Here is a 19,425-nt window from a genome sequence, read left to right on the forward strand (position 1 = left end):
GTTCTCTCTCGCAACCTAAGAAGTGCCTCTTGGTTCTTGCTGTAGAAGTGTGGGATTGTCCATTGAATTGCCGCTTCCAAAGCTGACTTGTGACGTAATCAAAACGGAAACAGTTTTTCCCACTTTGTTTAAAAGTACATCTTACAATTAACCAACCAAACCAAGGCGTGGACTGTGGAATTTTCCACCGAACGCTCATTCGAATTTTTGCTCGGCAAACTGGCGGCACTGGCATTTTTAGCCTCCTCCAAATGCGGCAAAGCATTTGACGCTAAGAGATCCTGACGATTGGATGGCGGCCATTCACACTCTGAGAGGCTGCACAAGAACATAGCCTCTGTGATTTTTAGGAGGTAGTTGGTAACAGGAAGTTGGAGTCTGGTGCTGTAGTGAATAACACGAACTGCTTCCAAGTGTATTTATATAAGCCAGGAAGAGCCATGTTTTAAAATTCCCTAAGTATTTCCCTATATCACACTCTGTGGATAGCGTTTACAAATATTTCAACAGTTCTCTTTTGTAGGTTGAAAAAATTTTTGCTATCTGTATTGATTCTGTACACAGGGTGTTATTCTGTATACAGGGCGGAACAGAGTAAACGAATATTTTAAACTAATGTATGACTTCCACTGTACGCAGCTCGTGGTCGTGCGGTAGCATTCTCGCTTCCCGCGCCCAAGTTCCCGGGTTCGATTCCCGGCGGCGTCAGGATGTTGGGTGATGACTGGGTGTTGTGTGCTGTCCTTAGGTTAGTTAGGTTTAAGTAGTTCTAGGGGACTGATGACTATAGATGTTAAGTCCCATAATGCTGAGAGCCATTTGAACCACTTTGACTTCCACTGTTTTATTTATAGAAAAACAAGTTTTACATTAAATAAAATATTTCCATAGAATTTTTGAAATCTGCATACATTAATTAGGTTCAGAAAATAATGTCGTTAAGATGGCGTCCTTCATGTGAGATGCAAATTTGAGGCCCCTCCTCAAAACTTCACACAGCTTTCTCCAACATTCATTCGAGACAATTTCAGTTTCTTGACGAATGGAAATTTTAAGGTTACAGCTTGTCTGGGGCGTTGTTCACATGCACCCTTGATTTCAGTCAACGCCATAAAATGAAGTCACAAATCGATATATCGGGAGAGGATGCTGCCCAGGAATATCGTCGAATGGTGAAACGACATGTCCAGAAAACGTTTATTGAACCACTTCCATGGATGGTTTCGCGATGTGAGCTGTGGTACCATCCTGTTGAAACCACATTTCTCTCATGTTGACACAATGCCTTTCCATTTCCGGATGTAGGAAGTTGTTTAACATTTCGATGTAGTGTGCTGATGTTACAGTAAGTGTGGTCCCTCTGTCTTTAAAAAAAAAAAAAAAAAGTAGAACCAACAATCTCTATATTGCAGACACCGCATCAAGCTGTTACTTTTGAGATGTAGAGAAGTTTTGGTGTTGTTCACATTAGTTCTCTGAAGGCTAGTGCCGACACTACTGTTCATTAACAGTGCCCTCCAGATGGAAATGAGCCTACTGTAGGACGTCTGCTTCTTCTGTAAGAATGGCATCTGTTATGCCACAAAATTCTTTGGGTTGCACTAAATCCCTTTCATTAAGCTGCTAAACGAACATAATTTTGGATTGGTGAAATCTGGTGTGATGAAGCGAATGACGTGAAATATCCATCGCTAAACGCCGTCACATAGCGGATTGTTTCGGACTAGCAAGAGTTCCCTTCTCACTCTGTCTATATTTACCGGAGTTCGGACTGAATGGGGATCACGAAGTCTTCTTTATCATCAAAGATCCAGTATCTGTAAACACCTCAACCCATCAGATTAGGGTTTTTCGATCTGGGACTGCACCTAGATGTTGAACACTAAAATTTCGACCGAAAGGTACCCGGCGGGTACTAGCAGTTTAAAGAAACAGATGTTTGATCCACTCACCTTGTAAACACGCACACAGTACTGCGTCAATATTGCAGCAGTCTCTGAGCTTTCTTGACGTATAACACTACGTTTTTTATTCAATAACTCTATATGTTTCTGCCATCTTAGATTATCATCCAACCATGTGCAAGACGTTTGTTTAGTAAATCATGTCCCTCACTTTGCGTTTATGTTATCTCTGATTTGGTTTCTTATGGACCTGAAATTCATGCATATGGCCCTCCTTTCATTTACAACCACACAGTTATCCATCAGTTATCCATGAAACATTTCCTGGTCTCGTCCCTTGTTGCTGTGAGTTTTTATTCTATACCTGCTTCACTCGATCCCTCGATGAAATGGCTTCTCATCTGCTAAAAGCACTGCCTCTGTCCTCGGTAAACTATTTGTGAAGACTTATAATCTAGCACGAAGACTTGTGATTTGTGATTTAAATCAGATGGCTCTGAGCACTATGAGACTTAACATCTGAGGTCATCAGTCCCCTAGAACTTAGAACTACTTAAACCTAACCAACCTAAGGACATCACACACATCCATGCCCGAGGCAGGATTCGAACCTGCGACCGTAGCAGTCGCGGGGTTCCGGACTGAAGCGCCTAGAACCGCTCGGCCACCGCGACCGGCTGATTTAAATCATTTATGAAGACTAATAAAAGCTGAGGAAACGAAACAGAACCTTGGGCCACGAGACAGTTAATTTTGTGGGATGTCGAGTAATTCTCTGGATTGTCCTGGTCAGTGATCAGTAGTGTAGTGACTTCACCGACAGCTTTTGTCTGAAACTGATTTTTTGTTTCATATATGTTCCCATATAACCTAAGTGTATGACAGTGTAATTTAGTCTAAATTATGCATACTACGGTGGAATCTACATCTATACCGTGCAAACCCCTGTGAGGTGCATGACAGAGGGCATGTCCCATTCTGCCAGTCATTTGGGTTTCTTGCTGTTCCATTCACGCATGGAACGCTGGAAGAAAGATTGTTTGAAGGCCTCTGCGCGTGCAGTCATTATTCTAATCTTATCCTTACGATCCCTATGTGAGCGATACCATGGGATTGTCGTATATTCCTAGAGTCACAATTTAAAGCTAGTTCTTGAAACTTTATTTACAGACTTTCCCTGAATAGTTAATGTCTGTCTTAAAGAGCCTTCCAGTTCAGTTCCTTCAGTACCTCTGTGACACTCTCCCACGGATTAAACAAACCTCTGACCATTCGTGCTGCCCTTCTCTGTACACGTTCAGTATCCCCTGTTAGTCCTGTTTGGTACGGGTCCCAAACACCTGAGCAATATTCTAGGATGGGTTGTAGGGATGATTTGTAAGCAATCTCCTTTGTAGACTGATTGCTCTACCCCAGTATTCTACAAATAACCGAAGTCTACCACTTGCATTACCCACTACAGAGCCTATGTGATCATTCCAATTCATATCCCTACAAAGTGCTACACCCAGGTAATTGAATGAGTTGGCCGATTCCATAGGTGACTCATTGATATTACAGTCTCAGGATACTATGTTTTTTCGTTTAAGAAGTGCGCTATTTTACATTTCTGAAAATTTAAAGCAAGTTGCCAATCTTTGGACTACGTTGAAATCTTATCAAGATATGACTGAATATTTAAGAAGCTTCTTTCAGACAGTACTTTCTTAAAGATAACTGCTTCATCTGCAAAAAGCCTGATGTTACTATTAATATTGTTTGCAAGGTCATTAATACACAACATGAACAGCAAGGGTCCCATCACACTTTCCTGGAGTACACTCGATGTTTCTTCTGCATCTGACGATGACTCTCCATCCAAGATAACATGCTATGTCCTCCCAACCAAAAAGTCTTCAATCCAGTCACAGACTTCACGTGGTACCCTTATTTTCTACTATAGTAGTCATGTCTATAAAGTGTAAGCAGAACGAAATGTCCATCTTTCAAACTAGAATCTTCAATTTTTTTATTGTAAAAGAGAGCGAGATGGAAATAATTTCTTGTTGTGTAAAACAGTATTAAACACTGCATGTTTTTTTAACAATAGTTTGAAGAAATTGTAGCAGTTAAATATATTCCGACTGTTCGACAGTCTTATTTAGTACGCAAATGCAGGTAACCTGGAAACTGTCACGTAGCAAAACAGGGAATTTGACTGAAAATAATTATTATGTGTTATGTTTCCTTGTTTATATTTCAATTCATTTATTTCGATACTGAATTTCAAGTTAGATAAGAAGCTTGCGTGCGAGGTTTGAGACAGGGAGGGGGGAAACAGTCCTTGCCCTCCCAACTGCTGCCTTTGGTCAGTGTTACTGGCCGTCTAGAAAACATTGCTTTGTTAGCAGACTTGACGGTCAGCGTTGTGTATCATTGTTTGCCCGATACGACCTCAGAGTTCCGTTCAATTTATTATTTACAGCTCCACTTCTAAACGAGGAAATTCTGCTGAGCAATGAATGCAGACATCACGTTCACATGAAATGCAAGAACGGAACGAGAAAATCCTACAACTGTAGATGTTTCCACTGAATAAAACGAAACGGGGTATCATAACAAAAAACAAATATCAGTAATTTCACACGCAAAACAAGTTTTGATAAGTTGTTGCTACATCAGTTACTGATAACAAACACACAAATGGAGAATTTCGCCGACATTATTTCAGTCGCATCAGTCCACTGACGATACGAACCGATTTAACATATTTACGTCGCACAGACCTCTTCTAGTCAGTCGCAGTTGCAAGTTCCACGTAGCTGTATTCATAAAAATGTTTTTAGAACAGCGTATACTGCCCTATCTAGACCACGTTGCCCCACACGCAGTCACATTCCCGTCGCGCGCACTGTTCTCAGCTGAGGACAGTTGCAAGAAACCAATTTCCGATTGTAGAACGCTGGAACGTGGGTGTAACGGTCGACTTTTACATTTTTACACGTACTTTTATTTATGGGGTAATAAGTACTGCAAGCATAGTTATTAACTGCAAAAAAGGCTTTGAAATCAGTAATGTTATTCACAGCAAAGGCACCTAACCAGATGTCAAATTAATGACATTGCGGACAATACTAATAGTAACTCCGGACTTTTCGGATATGATGCAGGTATTTAAAGATAAGTTCTGCCTGAAAGAAATTGCACAAATATTCAGTCAAATCCTGATTAGTTACCAAGTGTTGCAGTTTGCTTTCAGTGTTCCTAAATGTAAAACTGTGCTCTTCGCAAAAAGTAAGAACGTAGCATTATTTGACCGTAACATCAATGAGTCACAGTTGGAATCAGCCAACTCATACAATTCCCTGGGAGTATTAATTCGTAGGGATATGAAATGGAACGATCGTATAGGCTCAGTCATAGGTGAAGGAGGTGGCACACTGCGATTCATTGGTAGAATACTACCGAAATGCAATCAGTATAGAAAGAAGACTGCATAAAAATACTCGTGCGATCCATCCTAGGATATTGCTCAAGTGTATGCGACATGCACCAAATAGTACTAGCAGGGAATGTTGAACGTATACAGACAAGGGCAGTACGAATGGTCGCAGGCTTGTTTGACCCATGAGAAACTGTCACGGAAATGCCGGAAATGCTGAACTGGAACTCTCTTCAGTATAGAAGCAAACAATCCCGAGAAAGCCTATTTACGAAGTTTCCAGAACCAACTTTAGGTGACGATCTATACCACAACCCCATAGATAACGCCAAGACGAGACTAATTACAACACTTACAGAAGCAATTAAGCAGTCATTCTTTCCACGCTCCATACACGAATGCAAGGAAAATAGCCCTAATAACTGATACAATGGGACGTACCCACTGACCTCCACAATTATTTCGCAAGAGTATAGATGTAGATGTAGAAAGTAAGTCAGACATTGTTGCTCACGTTATGAACGCTCATTGTTGATTTTTCAGGTTTTCTAATCGACTTCATTTCGGGCCCTGTGTCGTCGGGTTTCACGTCAGCAGCTGCACTCATCATTGTGACGTCACAAGTGAAAGACGTCCTGGGCATCTCGGCACAAGGCAACACGTTCGTGGAGATGTGGCAGAGCCTGTTTCAGAACATGTGGAACACTAAGATGTATGACGCTATCATGGGATTTGTTTGTATCGTTGTGCTGCTCCTGATGAGGGTGAGTTTTTAATTTATAAACATGACTGGTACCGCGTAAAAATTTCAGTCAACCAGTTTTTATCCAAATTCATAAAAGGATGCTAAACACTGTCTTATTCTTAAAACACATATTCGCAGCGAGAGCAGATTCAGAAGCGAGTTAACAGATACCTACGACTCGACCCATCGCTGTGGTCCTTTCCATCTTTGTTCACTGAAACATGTTTGTCTTTAAAAAGGGCGTGGTGGCTACATATTCAGAAGAAGATAGCAGAGCAAATCAACATCGCCTGTTGCTGAGAACATCATTTGCTGTTGTGAAAACTGTTTACAATAAACCTTCCTATCCAGTATGTGGCACGGTGGAAAGGACTTAGGCCTTAGGGCATGTCACGCTACACCCCTGTATTAAGCAATATTACTAATTTACCGATAAATTCTGCTTATTTTAACCAGTATAACAAAAAGCACTCGTAAATATGAATGCAATAGGGCCTGCTCAGAATTTTTTATTACGCGCAGAATTACATCTAAAATACAATAGTACTGCACTGCGAGACTGATAGACCCTGTAGTTTTGTCCCTTTATATCCCAAACCAACCAACCAACTGTAAACCGCAAAACGAGAAAATGGCTTTCTGGCATACAGTATTGCCTTGGTGCATGCTGGAACGACTGCTTCACCCATATGAATACCACGGGTGACAGCGGTGCCATCCTAATGTAGTAATCAGTATTAAGTAATTCTTTTAGTATTTAGTCTGCATATCGAACATTTTATCGTTTACTTGGCATAATAATTCAATGGAAAATTCACGGTGAATGTACCAGTAACTAATTCTAACACATAACGTCTTTAAACCCAAATAGACATCAATTTAAAGGGAAATTTTATACAAATAATTAGCCCAAGAAGTCACAAAATCGTTACTAGTATAGGCAGAAATTATTTAGAAAATATGTTATGATATATTGAACGGAAATTTTTCGCCGCAGCAATAGGCAAAATGTTGACTAGAATCGATTTCTTTTTTCATGTCACTCATTATTTTCGTTTTATCCACCAAGTATTAGATCTAATGAAATATACCACTTCGTGATAAAAATTGTAGTAAATTATTTGAGTATCTTCTTGAACATAACTTGTTCAATCCTTAGGAACCAACTCCTGTACAGGGACCAAACAATTTTTTCTGTTCAGTGTTAAGTTAGAGTTTAAAATTAACCTTATCCTTGCTGTCTTTAGGATAAGACGCAGATACAGGCTGTAGCCCAGTCAACGAAAACCACCAAAGGTCGAATAGTGAAAAATGATCGTGCAGTCGCAGATTTTTGTACGGTGGTAGGGGGAAGTATCTTGAACAACATAAAAAATAAAAATCCCCACCTGTGGGGTGTGAACTTGCGGATGGAGAGGAGTTTAAAAGCCACATTGTAAGTTTTTCATAAATATCTCGAAACCGCCGGCTTCTAGCGAAAACGTTTTCTAGTACAAAATTAAACTATAATAAATTTCCTACATAAAAGGACATATTCATTTTATCTCTGGGAGTAATAGTTTCCTAGTTTCAGGGGATGGAAAAATCGCCCATGATTAAAAATAAAGTTTTAATGGTATAGCCTATAATGTGTACCACAGCTAAGTGCAAGAGAACAGTATTCAGAAATAAGTTATGTTCAAGGTGTGTAAAGGGGCAGAAAGGGGGCAGGAAATTTGAGGTAAGAAGCGTGAATGCGGGCAGGTCATGCACTCCCCACCTTAATAGGTCTACAGACTGCGGAGCGAACAGGCGTTTCCCCATTCTCTCTACCGCTCTAGGCCTACGCCATAAAAAGCAACTACGGGGTGTTTCACGAAGTTATACCGACCCTTCCGCAGCGCGCCTTATGCGTCACTGGTGATGCAGTGTGCAGCCATTCCTGAGGTGTTTATTTCCCCCAGAGTATGTTAACACTACATTGAGTTGCTAATAATACCAACGCTTACGGACAGATTCTATGTATATCAGTGCATGATGTTATACACTGATAGAGGTGATATGGAGTCTTAGTCATCATGTAGCATTCTTCTGGACCAACGTGACTTTCCCCATCACTGTACCTTCCCAGAATTTCCTCTCCAGTTCTCATCGCGAATTAGACAAAATAACTTCACTGAGCACGTGTTTGTACAGTGGAGTTATTTTCAGAACTTCTTTGCAGTCGTTTAGTGAGCCTTTCTGTAAAATATATTTCTACAAACAATCACTGAGAAGTTCTTAATTTGTAAGTGCAGTGCAGTCAGTGACCTACTTACAGTTGGCATCTATATTTACAGCTATATTCCACAAACCACTGTGAGGTGCATAGCAGAGGGTAGAGCTATGTAACCATTAGTAGTCACTTGGTAGTGAATTAATGAGTGACCACAAAGGTACTGCACTTCTCTCACCATTAACTGTGTTACTGGTAGACTGTATAAATCTCTCTCATTCAGGAAGTACTGGTACTTGTATAGTGAGCTGATCTGAAAGGAACCACTTACCACCTGTCTACAGTATTACAGTATAACTTGCAGGTAGATGTCAATATGTCTGATGGAACCAGACTGATCATGTTCAAGTCTAGAACAGTAATATGATATAATAAATTGCTTGACTTACACTGAAATATCTGAAGTTCCATAACTCATAGGTAACCTACTCGTGTTGCAATGGGATACTATTTAAACTCTGGACCTCTTCAGATGTTAAGAGACTAGGGCAGGGATAATGCATTTGATATCACTCATGCTGTGAGAAACATTCCAGCCATTGATAGTGGAGAGAATGAAATCACCATTGTCGAATATGTATTAACAGCGTGTTACTCTTGTGATAGGCTCATCAGTGTATTAGACAGTTGATAGCTCCACCTGTTGAACTTTTTGATATAACAATTCACTAAACCACTGCGAATGAATACTCAATAAACTGAAAATTACTCCATTATACAAACAGGAGCTTAGTTAACTTATTTTTCCCACTGTTTTAAGAGAAGTAGACAGGAAATTCTGGGGAGATATAGTCTGACTGCAAGCCGAAAACCAAGCTGTACTTATGGTGGAGGAAATTGCATATCCCAGAAGAATTGTACAGCTGCCATACACAATTGCTTAGATTCAATTTCCCCTCTAGAACTGCAGAACAGAGGCAGAGATTTGTGTTGATTCTCCTCATAAGTGTATTGATTGATTGACTTGATTTATTGATCCATTTTCATCCACAGCTGCACAATGTGCAAGAGATATTTGGATTTTTTTGTTAATATTAACAGTTTTACATATAATATACCTTTGTACATAATAACACACAATAATATATGAATTAATGATGAATATTTATATAAATGTTGTTATGCTATATACAGAGATAAAATATAAATGTTCTTCTGAATGAGACTACATTGGGTAAACACACCAAAATTTAGTTTTGTAGGTATTCATTTACTGTGTAAAAGCAGTGATCAACCAAGTACGACTTCAGTTTAGATTTGAAGTGACCAATGTTTTGTATGTGTTTTAATGGTATCTGCTAAGGCATTGTATAGTTTGATACTAGGATGGATAAGGCTGTTTTGAAATAACTTTGTGTTGCTGCTTTGAACATGTACATCCAATTTTTGTCTTGTATCATAGCTGTGTATTGTGTGATTTTGAGTGAGAGTGGTCTTTTTGTATGTAAGTTTTGCTTTAAATACATTATATTTTCAAGTATATATATGCAAGGAAGTGGCAGGATCATCCTTTTCTGAAACAATGGTCTACATGATTTGCGATTATGTACCCCTTCCATTATTCTTATAATTTTTTTTGGATTTTGAATGTTTTGATGGCATCTCCAGAATTTCCCCAGAACAAAACCCCCTACCAGAGGTGAGAGTGTACAACTGCATAATATACACACTGAAGGTTGTTGTAGCTGGTACAATTGTTTAATGTATGCAGCACAAAACAAGAAGTACTTAATTTTTTGTTCATCTGCTCAATATGTGCTTTCCATTTCAAGTTGTCTTGTAGATGATGTCCAAGAATTTTGGTACAGGCTGTTTTGGCAATTGTCTGTCCATATAGCTCTAGATTGGGTGATATCAGATTTTTTGTTTGTGCTGTGTGTATATCCATAGCTACAGTTTTTTCAGTGTTTATTATTAAGTCGTTGTCATCAAAGTAACATGTTAGCCTGTCAGTGGTTTCTTTTATGTTTTTTACAAGAGTTTCTTCTGGGTTTCCTGTAATAAGAACACTCGTATCATCAGCAAATTGAAATATTTTACTGCTGTCATTGCTTATGTTTAGGTCATTTACATAGAGTAAGAACAGAACAGGGCCCATAACTGATCCTTGTGGCACTCCATATTTAACAGTCAGTAGCTTGGAACTATATTTCCTAATGACATTGTCCCTTTCTTGATCTATTTCCACATATTGTTCCCTGGTTTTAAGATAAGAGCTGAGCCAGTTGTTAGTTGTTCCCCTAATGCCAAGATTTTCTGGCAGCTAACAACTGGCTTAGTTCTCTTGCATCAGTGTTACTAATAATTCAAACATTTATTCCATGTAGTGTTAAAATGCATTTTGTGGAAAATAAACACTCTCAGGCACATCTATACACTGTGTTGTCAGTGATTCTAAGGCCACACTGCGGACTCAGTATGACTCCACGATGTAGTGCGGTAGAGAGAATGGGGAATTGCCTTCTCACTCTTCAACTTGCAGACCTATAAAGGAGGGAAGTGAATGACACAATCTGTTGACCGACCTTCCCTCATGCTTCTTACCTCATCTCCTCCCCCCCCCCCCCTTTCCACCCTGTTACAACCCTAGAGCACAATTTATTACTTAACATTGTTCTCCTGCAGTACACACACTTAACATTTTTTCTCAACCCACTTCATTTATCAATAAGCATTAATTGTGTACCATTAAAACACTATTTTTGATAAACTATCCCCCACAATGCAGAAACTATTACTCCTAAAGAAAAACTGAATGTGATATATCTTTTAGGGAATTTAATGTAGTTTAATTTTGTGCTGGAAAGCATATCACTGAAAATATAAGTGAAATAAGTGTTCACGTCAGTAGTGTTGAGAAACAGCTGAAATTGTTAAAATTGTACAAAGCTACAGGGACCGATGGGAGTCCCTATCAGATTCTATACTGAATTTGTGGCTGATTTAGCCTGTCTTATAACTATAATCTATCATAGATCCCTCCAACAAAAAACCATGTTCAGTACTTGGAAGAAGGTGAAGGTCACACCTGTTAACAAGGATGGCAGAAGAAGTGTTCGAGAAAACTGTCATCCAATAACCTTGGTATCAATTTATTGTAAATTCTTAGAATATATTTTGAGATCAGACATAATGAGGTATCTTGAATAGAATGACCTCCATGCCAACCAGGATGGATTCCAGAAACGTTGACCACGCAAAACCCAATTCGCATATTTCTCACATGACATACTGAAACCAAGATAAAGGTAGTCAGATAGATGCTGTACCAGTATAACTCAGTTTCCAGTGTGCTGTTGTCAAACGTTTGATCATCTGGGATATGAAGTGAAATTTGTGACTGGACTGGGGATTTTTTGGTAGGGAGAATGCAGAGTAATTGTCAGATATAGAAGTAACTATGGGTGTGCCCCAGGGAAGAGTGTTTGGACCATCTCTGCTCATGTTGTATATTAATGACCTTGTGGACAATGTTAATGGTAATCAGACTTTTTATAGATGATGCTTTTATGTATAGTGAAGTACTGTCTGAAAGAAGCTGCATAAAAATTTCAGTAAGATCTTGATAAGATTTCAAAGTGGTGCAAAGATTGGCAATTTGCTTTAAATATTCAGATATGTAAAATTGTGCACTTTGCAAAATGAGAAAACGTAATATCCTTTGACTATAATATCAATGAGTCATAGCTGGAATTGGCCAACTCTTACAAATACTTTTGTGTAACACTTTGTAGATATATGAAATGGAATTATTACATAGACTCGGTCATGAGTAAAGTGGGTGATAGACTTCGGTTTATTGGTAGAATACTGGGAAAATGCAATCAGTCTACAAAGGAGATTGCTTGAAAATTATTTGTGCAATCCATTCTGGAATACTGCTCAAGTGTGTGAGACCCACACCAAATAACACTAACGGAGGATATTGAATGTATACAGAGAAGAGCAGCACAAATGGACATGGGTTTGTTTTATGAATGACAGGATGTCACAGAGATGCTAAAGAAAATGAACTGACAGACTCTTGAAGATAGACGTAAACTACCCTGAGGAAGCCTGCGTGCAAAGTTTCAAGAACCAGTTTGAAATGATGATTCCAGGAATATACTACAACCCACTACTCGTTTCTCACATAGGTACAGCGAGGAGAAGATTAGATTTATTACAGTATGCACAGAGGCAATTAAACAGTCAATCATCTCACACTCAATATGTGAATGGAATAGAAAGAAACCCTGATAACTATGCACAGTATAGATGAAGATGAAGTTATTGTTGCTGCAAAAGCCTCATGGTCACTGATACCAGTCTCAATATGAATATTCCCAAAGAGTTTGCATATACTCTCTTAGGTCCAAGATTGTGAAATACCAAAATATGGAATTACTCATCAACAACTACATCACAGAGGACAATAAATAATCCCAAGGAAAAAAAAGAAATATGTAGTGCTATCAGATGGTGATCAGATTACAAAGAAAATTATGAATAGTAGCACAGGAACACTTTGAGTAAGGATTCAGAAAGAGCCTGGTAGGCAATAGACAAAACTGTGTGTTCTTTACAGTTGAGGTTTCCCGTGTTTAAAACGTTATGTTATTGCCTGGCTTTACTCTGTGATTTCAGCTCATCTGATAACGTATTATTATCAATACCTTTATTAATGTGAAAATAACCTGTAGGCTTCAGGTTTGGCTAGCACATTTGTATTTATTATCACAACTAACTACTATTGCCTTTTTTTTACTTTCTCATTGGGTTCAAAAATCAATCTGTGTTGTTAATTTACAGTTTCACAATTCATGAAATAATGTGATAAACTTTTCTCAGGTGATTTTCTTGTTTTGCAGTTATTAGCAAACATCAAAGTAGGACCAAAGGAAGACGAGCATAAGGAAACAATCCACAAAGTGGTGAACAAATTTTTGTGGCTTATTGCAACCTCAAGAAATGCCATTCTAGTAATAGTATGTGGAATTATAGGGTATCAGCTTTCATTACTGGATGAAGTACCTGTTAATCTGATTGGTATGTACAGCAGACAGAATTTACCTTAAATATAATGTTTGACCTCTTCTTTACTATTATATAGATAAAACTTGTGGCTGTCACTGATCATTGAATGAATCATTCATTTTAATTTTTATAGGTTACATACCAGCAGGTCTTCCAGCATTCCAGTTACCACCATTCAGTGTGACTATAGATTCTGGAAATTCAACGGTTTCATATTCATTTCTCGACATGTGTTCAAATCTTGGATCTGGAATATTTGTTCTACCTCTGGTTGCACTATTAGAGAACATTGCAGTTTGCAAGGCATTTTGTAAGTAATTATATTGATAGAAAAATTACAACTGAAGTTTATCCACCACTGGATAAATAATAAAAGGAAATAATGTATTTTGTTACATTTTTGCAGTTTTATATTAGACTCTTATACAATATATAATAACAATCAAAGACAAGATGTTGTTGTTGTGGTCTTCAGTCCTGAGACTGGTTTGATACAGCTCTCCATGCTACTCTATCCTGTGCAAGCTTCTTCATCTCCCAGTACCTACTGCAACCTACATCCTTCTGAATCTGCTTAGTGTATTTATCTCTTGGTCTCCCTCTATGATTTTTACCCTCCACGCTGCCTTCCAAGGCTAAATTTGTGATCCCTCGATGCCTCAAAACATGTCCTACCAACCGATCCCTTCTTCTAGTCAAGTTGTGCCACAAACTTCTCTTCTCCCCAATCCTATTCAATACCTCCTCATTAGTTACGTGATCTACCCACCTTATCTTCAGCATTTTTCTGTAGCACCACATTTCGAAAGCTTCTATTCTCTTCTTGTCCAAACTGGTTATCGTCCATGTTTCACTTCCATACATGGCTACATTCCATACAAATACTTTCAGAAACGACCTCCTGACACTTAAATCTATACTCGATGTTAACAAATTTCTCTTCTTCAGAAACGATTTCCTTGCCATTGCCAGTCTACATTTTATATCCTCTCTACTTCGACCATCATCAGTTATTTTACTCCCTAAATAGCAAAACTCCTTTACTACTTTAAGTGTCTCATTTCCTAATCTAATCCCCTCAGCATCACCCGATTTAATTTGACTACATTCCATTATCCTCGTTTTGCTTTTGTTGATGTTCATCTTATATCCTCCTTTCAAGACACTGTCCATTCCATTCAACTGCTCTTCCAAGTCCTTTGCTGTCTCTGACAGAATTACAATGTCATCGGCGAACCTCAAAGTTTTTACTTCTTCGCCATGAATTTTAATACCTACTCCGAATTTTTCTTTTGTTTCCTTTACTGCTTGCTCAATATACAGATTGAATAACATCGGGGAGAGGCTACAACCCTGTCTCACTCCTTTCCCAACCACTGCTTCCCTTTCATGCCCCTCGACTCTTATAACTGCCATCTGGTTTCTGTACAAATTGTAAATAGCCTTTCGCTCCCTGTATTTTACCCCTGCCACCTTCAGAATTTGAAAGAGAGTATTCCAGTTAACATTGTCAAAAGCTTTCTCTAAGTCTACAAATGCTAGAAACGTAGGTTTGCCTTTTCTTAATCTTTCTTCTAAGATAAGTCGTAAGGTTAGTATTGCCTCACGTGTTCCAACATTTCTACGGAATCCAAACTGATCTTCCCCGAGGTCCGCTTCTACCAGTTTTTCCATTCGTCTGTAAAGAATTCGCGTTAGTATTTTGCAGCTGTGACTTATTAAACTGATAGTTCGGTAATTTTCACATCTTTCAACACCTGCTTTCTTTGGTATTGGAATTATTATATTCTTCTTGAAGTCTGTGGGTATTTCGCCTGTCTCATACATCTTGCTCACCAGATGGTAGAGTTTTGTCATGACTGGCTCTCCCACGGCCATCAGTAGTTCTAATGGAATGTTTTCTACTCCCGGGGCCTTGTTTCGACTCAGGTCTTTCAGTGCTCTGTCAAACTCTTCACGCAGTATCTTATCTCCCATTTCATCTTCATCTACATCCTCTTCCATTTCCATAATATTGTCCTCAAGTACATCGCCCTTGTATAAACCCTCTATATACTCCTTCCACCTTTCTGCCTTCCCTTCTTTGCTTAGAACTGGGTTGCCATCTGAGCTCTTGATATTCATACAAGTGGTTCTCTTCTCTCCAAAGGTCTCTTTAATTTTCCTGTAGGCAGTATCTATCTTACCCCTAGTGAGACAAGCCTCTACATCCTTACATTTGTCCTCTAGCCATCCCTGCTTAGCCATTTTGCACTTTCTGTCGATCTCATTTTTGAGACGTTTGTATTCCCTTTTGCCTGCTTCATTTACTGCATTTTTATATTTTCTCCTTTCATCAATTAAATTCAATATTTCTTCTGTTACCCAAGGATTTCTATCAGCCCTCGTCTTTTTACCTACTTGATCGTCTGCTGCCTTCACTACTTCATCCCTCAAAGCTACCCATTCTTCTTCTACTGTATTTCTTTCCCCCATTCCTGTCAATTGTTCCCTTATGCTCTCCCTGAAACTCTCTACAACCTCTGGTTCTTTCAGTTTATCCAGGTCCCATCTCCTTAAATTCCCACCTTTTTGGAGTTTCTTCAGTTTCAATCTGCAGTTCATAACCAATAGATTGTGGTCAGAATCCACATCTGCCCCTGGAAATGACTTACAATTTAAAACCTGGTTCCTAAATCTCTGTCTTACCATTATATAATCTATCTGATACCTATTAGTATCTCCAGGATTCTTCCAGGTATACAACCTTCTTTTATGATTCTTGAACCAAGTGTTAGCTATGATTAAGTTATGCTCTGTGCAAAATTCTACAAGGCGGCTTCCTCTTTCATTTCTTCCCCCCAATCCATATTCACCTACTATGTTTCCTTCTCTCCCTTTTCCTACTGACGAATTCCAGTCACCCATGACTATTAAATTTTCGTCTCCCTTCACCACCTGAATAATTTCTTTTATCTCATCATACATTTCATCAATTTCTTCATCATCTGCAGAGCTAGTTGGCATATAAACTTGTACTACTGTAGTAGACATGGGCTTTGTGTCTATCTTGGCCACAATAATGCGTTCACTATGCTGTTTGTAGTAGCTAACCCACACTCCTATTTTTTTATTCATTATTAAACCTACTCCTGCATTACCCCTATTTGATTTTGTATTTATAACCCTGTAATCACCTGACCAAAAGTCTTGTTCCTCCTGCCACCGAACTTCACTAATTCCCACTATATCTAACTTTAACCTATCCATTTCCCTTTTTAAATTTTCTAACCTACCTGCCCAATTAAGGGATCTGACATTCCACGCTCCGATCCGTAGAATGCCAGTTTTCTTTCTCCTGATAACGACGTCCTCTTGAGTAGTTCCCGCCCGGAGATCCGAATGGGGGACTATTTTACCTCCGGAATATTTTACCCAAGAGGACGCCATCATCATTTAATCATACAGTAAAGCTGCATGTCCTCGGGAAAATTTACGGCTGTAGTTTCCCCTTGCTTTCAGCCGTTCGCAGTACCAGCACAGCAAGGCCGTTTTGGTTAATGTTACAAGGCCAGATCAGTCAATCATCCAGACTGTTGCCCCTGCAACTACTGAAAAGGCTGCTGCCCCTCTTCAGGAACCACATGTTTGTCTGGCCTCTCAACAGATACCCCTCCGTTGTGGTTGCACCTACGGTACGGCCATCTGTATCGCTGAGGCACGCAAGCCTCCCCACCAACGGCAAGGTCCATGGTTCATGGGGGAAGAAAGACAAGATAGGATAACATAATTGAAGCTAGCGATGGGAAACAGACAAAGACACAAACTGAAGAAGAAAAACTGCTATTTTTGTGATGATGAGGTTCCTTTCTGCCTTAATGGTCAACAAAGCATTGGAAAGATAGGGGTAAAGGAGAGAACTATTCAAGAATTTCATCCAGGGAGACACAAAAGGGTAAAATATTCCTGTTAAATAATCATTTCCTCTAGCTCTTTGAAACCACCATTGTAAATCAAGAGACAAGAAAGTTAACTCTTAAATGATCACTGGTGTAAAACAATGTTTTATTATTCAGTGCCAAAACTATTTGTATTTACTTCCTCATATAACCTTGTAGCTTCCAACACTTTTCACAGGAAGCCACCACATGACAGTATTGTCATTTTGGAAGCTGTTGCCAGCTGTTTGGGACACTCTTTAATTAAATTCTGTCAGTTTCTTTTCCACTTCAGGTCTTACCTCTGAGAGGGAGGGTTAACTCCTAAAGGAAGGATAGCAGAACTTTCATTACAGAAAGTTCATTGACTTGCTGTAAAACTGGCGTAACAGGAAATGTGCGAATGTACACCTCAAAAATTTCTGATCAATGTGGCTTTTCGCCCATACATCGACACTATATGTGACATGATTGCCAGCTCCAGTTCTCACATCACAGATTCTTCACCTGCCTGCATTTCCACAATCCTATGAAACAGTATCACAGTGGCAAGACAATCACATTGCACTTTTAGGTATTAATATTAAAGTTGTCTTCAAATTACACTGTTACTGGATACAATTAGTTACATGAAGACTGATTATAATGCTCAGAAATGTTTGTAGTTGTTACTCAGTAATTAACATGTTACAACCAGACTGTAACCTAGAAGTACTGCATGATCTATGTTTAGGAATGAACTGAACTTCTCCCATAGAGAGTTGTAGAGATGCAACATACAAGATGATATGATCTTTACACAGGTATTTTAAACATAATGATGTTGAGACATCAGCATGCAGACTGAAGATTTTGGGGGTGGAGTTGGCCTTATAAAGGCTAGCATATGAACATTTTAGCATTTTGGAAATGACATTTTAGTTTAAAAAATGGCTATATTAGATTTTCTATATTTTGACAATAATTTGGTTTTAAAGGTATGTGTAAAAATTCATGGAACGATTTCATATGCCTGCATTGTGAATAACCCATTTACTGGTTCAGGCTCAATCTTTATAATTATTTATGAAAATTTGCACAAGTTCTTAATTACTGTACTAGCTTAATTATTTAGTGAAAGGGGCAGGGTGGGGGTCATTCAGTTAATAAAATTTATGGTGACCAGCAGGTCTTCCAGCATTCCAGTTACCACAATTCAGTGTGACCATAGATTCTGGAAATTCAACAGTTTCATATTCATTTCTCGGCATGTGTTCAAATCTTGGATCTGGAATATTTGTTCGACCTCTGGTTGCACTATTAGAGAACATTGCAGTTTGCAAGGCATTTTGTAAGTAATTATCTTGATAGTAAAATTACAACTGAAGTTTATCCACCACTGGATAAATAATAAAACCTGTACAGGGACCAGAAGGCAGTTATAAGAGCTGAGGGATTTGAAAGTGAAGCATTGTATGAAAAGAGAGTGAGACAGGGTTGTAGCCTATTCCAAATGTTATTCAGTCTGTACACTGAGCGAGCAGTAAAGGAAACCAAAGGAAAAATGGAGCAGGAATTAAAGTTCAGGAAGAATAAATAAAAACTTTCAGGTTTTCTGATGGTTTTGTAATTCTGTCAGAGATAGCAAAGAACTTGAGGAGCAGTTGAGCAAAATTGACAGTTCTTGAAAGGAAGATATAAGGTGAATGTCAACAAAAACAAAACTAGTATAATGGAATTGAATCAGGCGATGCAGAGGGAATTAGATTAGGAAATAAGGCACTAAAAATAGTACACAGATGTTGGCCAAGTAGAGGTGATTAAAGTGCAGGCTGGCAGTGGAAAGAAAAGTATTTCTGTAGAAGAGAAATTTGTTAGCATCAGATATAGAGTTAAGTTTCAGGAAGTCTTTTCTGGAGGTATTTTTTTGAAGACTAGCCATGTATGGAAGTGAAACATGGATAATAAACACTTTAGACAAGAAGGGAAGCCAGCCGGAGTGACCGTGCGGTTCTAGGCGCTACAGTCTGGAGCCGAGTGACCGCTACGGTCGCAGGTTCGAATCCTGCCTCAGGCGTGGATGTGTGTGATGTCCTTAGGTTAGTTAGGTTTAATTAGTTCTAAGTTCTAGGTGACTGATGACCTCAGAAGTTAAGTCACATAGTGCTCAGAGCCATTTGAACCAAGAA

At 38.8% G+C, this 19,425-nt stretch overlaps 1 protein-coding gene across 1 annotated transcript in view; it reads left to right on the plus strand.

Moving 5' to 3' along the window:
• The window catches only part of LOC126236076 (sodium-independent sulfate anion transporter-like), a 169,290-nt gene that overhangs the window by 112,507 nt on the left and 37,358 nt on the right, over positions 1-19,425 (plus strand). Inside the window, exons 5-7 of the mRNA XM_049945136.1 lie at positions 5,869-6,089; positions 13,175-13,352; positions 13,474-13,650. Of these exons, the coding sequence (XP_049801093.1) occupies positions 5,869-6,089; positions 13,175-13,352; positions 13,474-13,650 (576 nt within the window). The remainder of the gene's footprint in view (positions 1-5,868; positions 6,090-13,174; positions 13,353-13,473; positions 13,651-19,425) is intronic.

This window comes from Schistocerca nitens, chromosome 2, assembly GCF_023898315.1.
Source record: "Schistocerca nitens isolate TAMUIC-IGC-003100 chromosome 2, iqSchNite1.1, whole genome shotgun sequence".
Lineage (NCBI taxonomy): Eukaryota > Metazoa > Arthropoda > Insecta > Orthoptera > Acrididae > Schistocerca > Schistocerca nitens.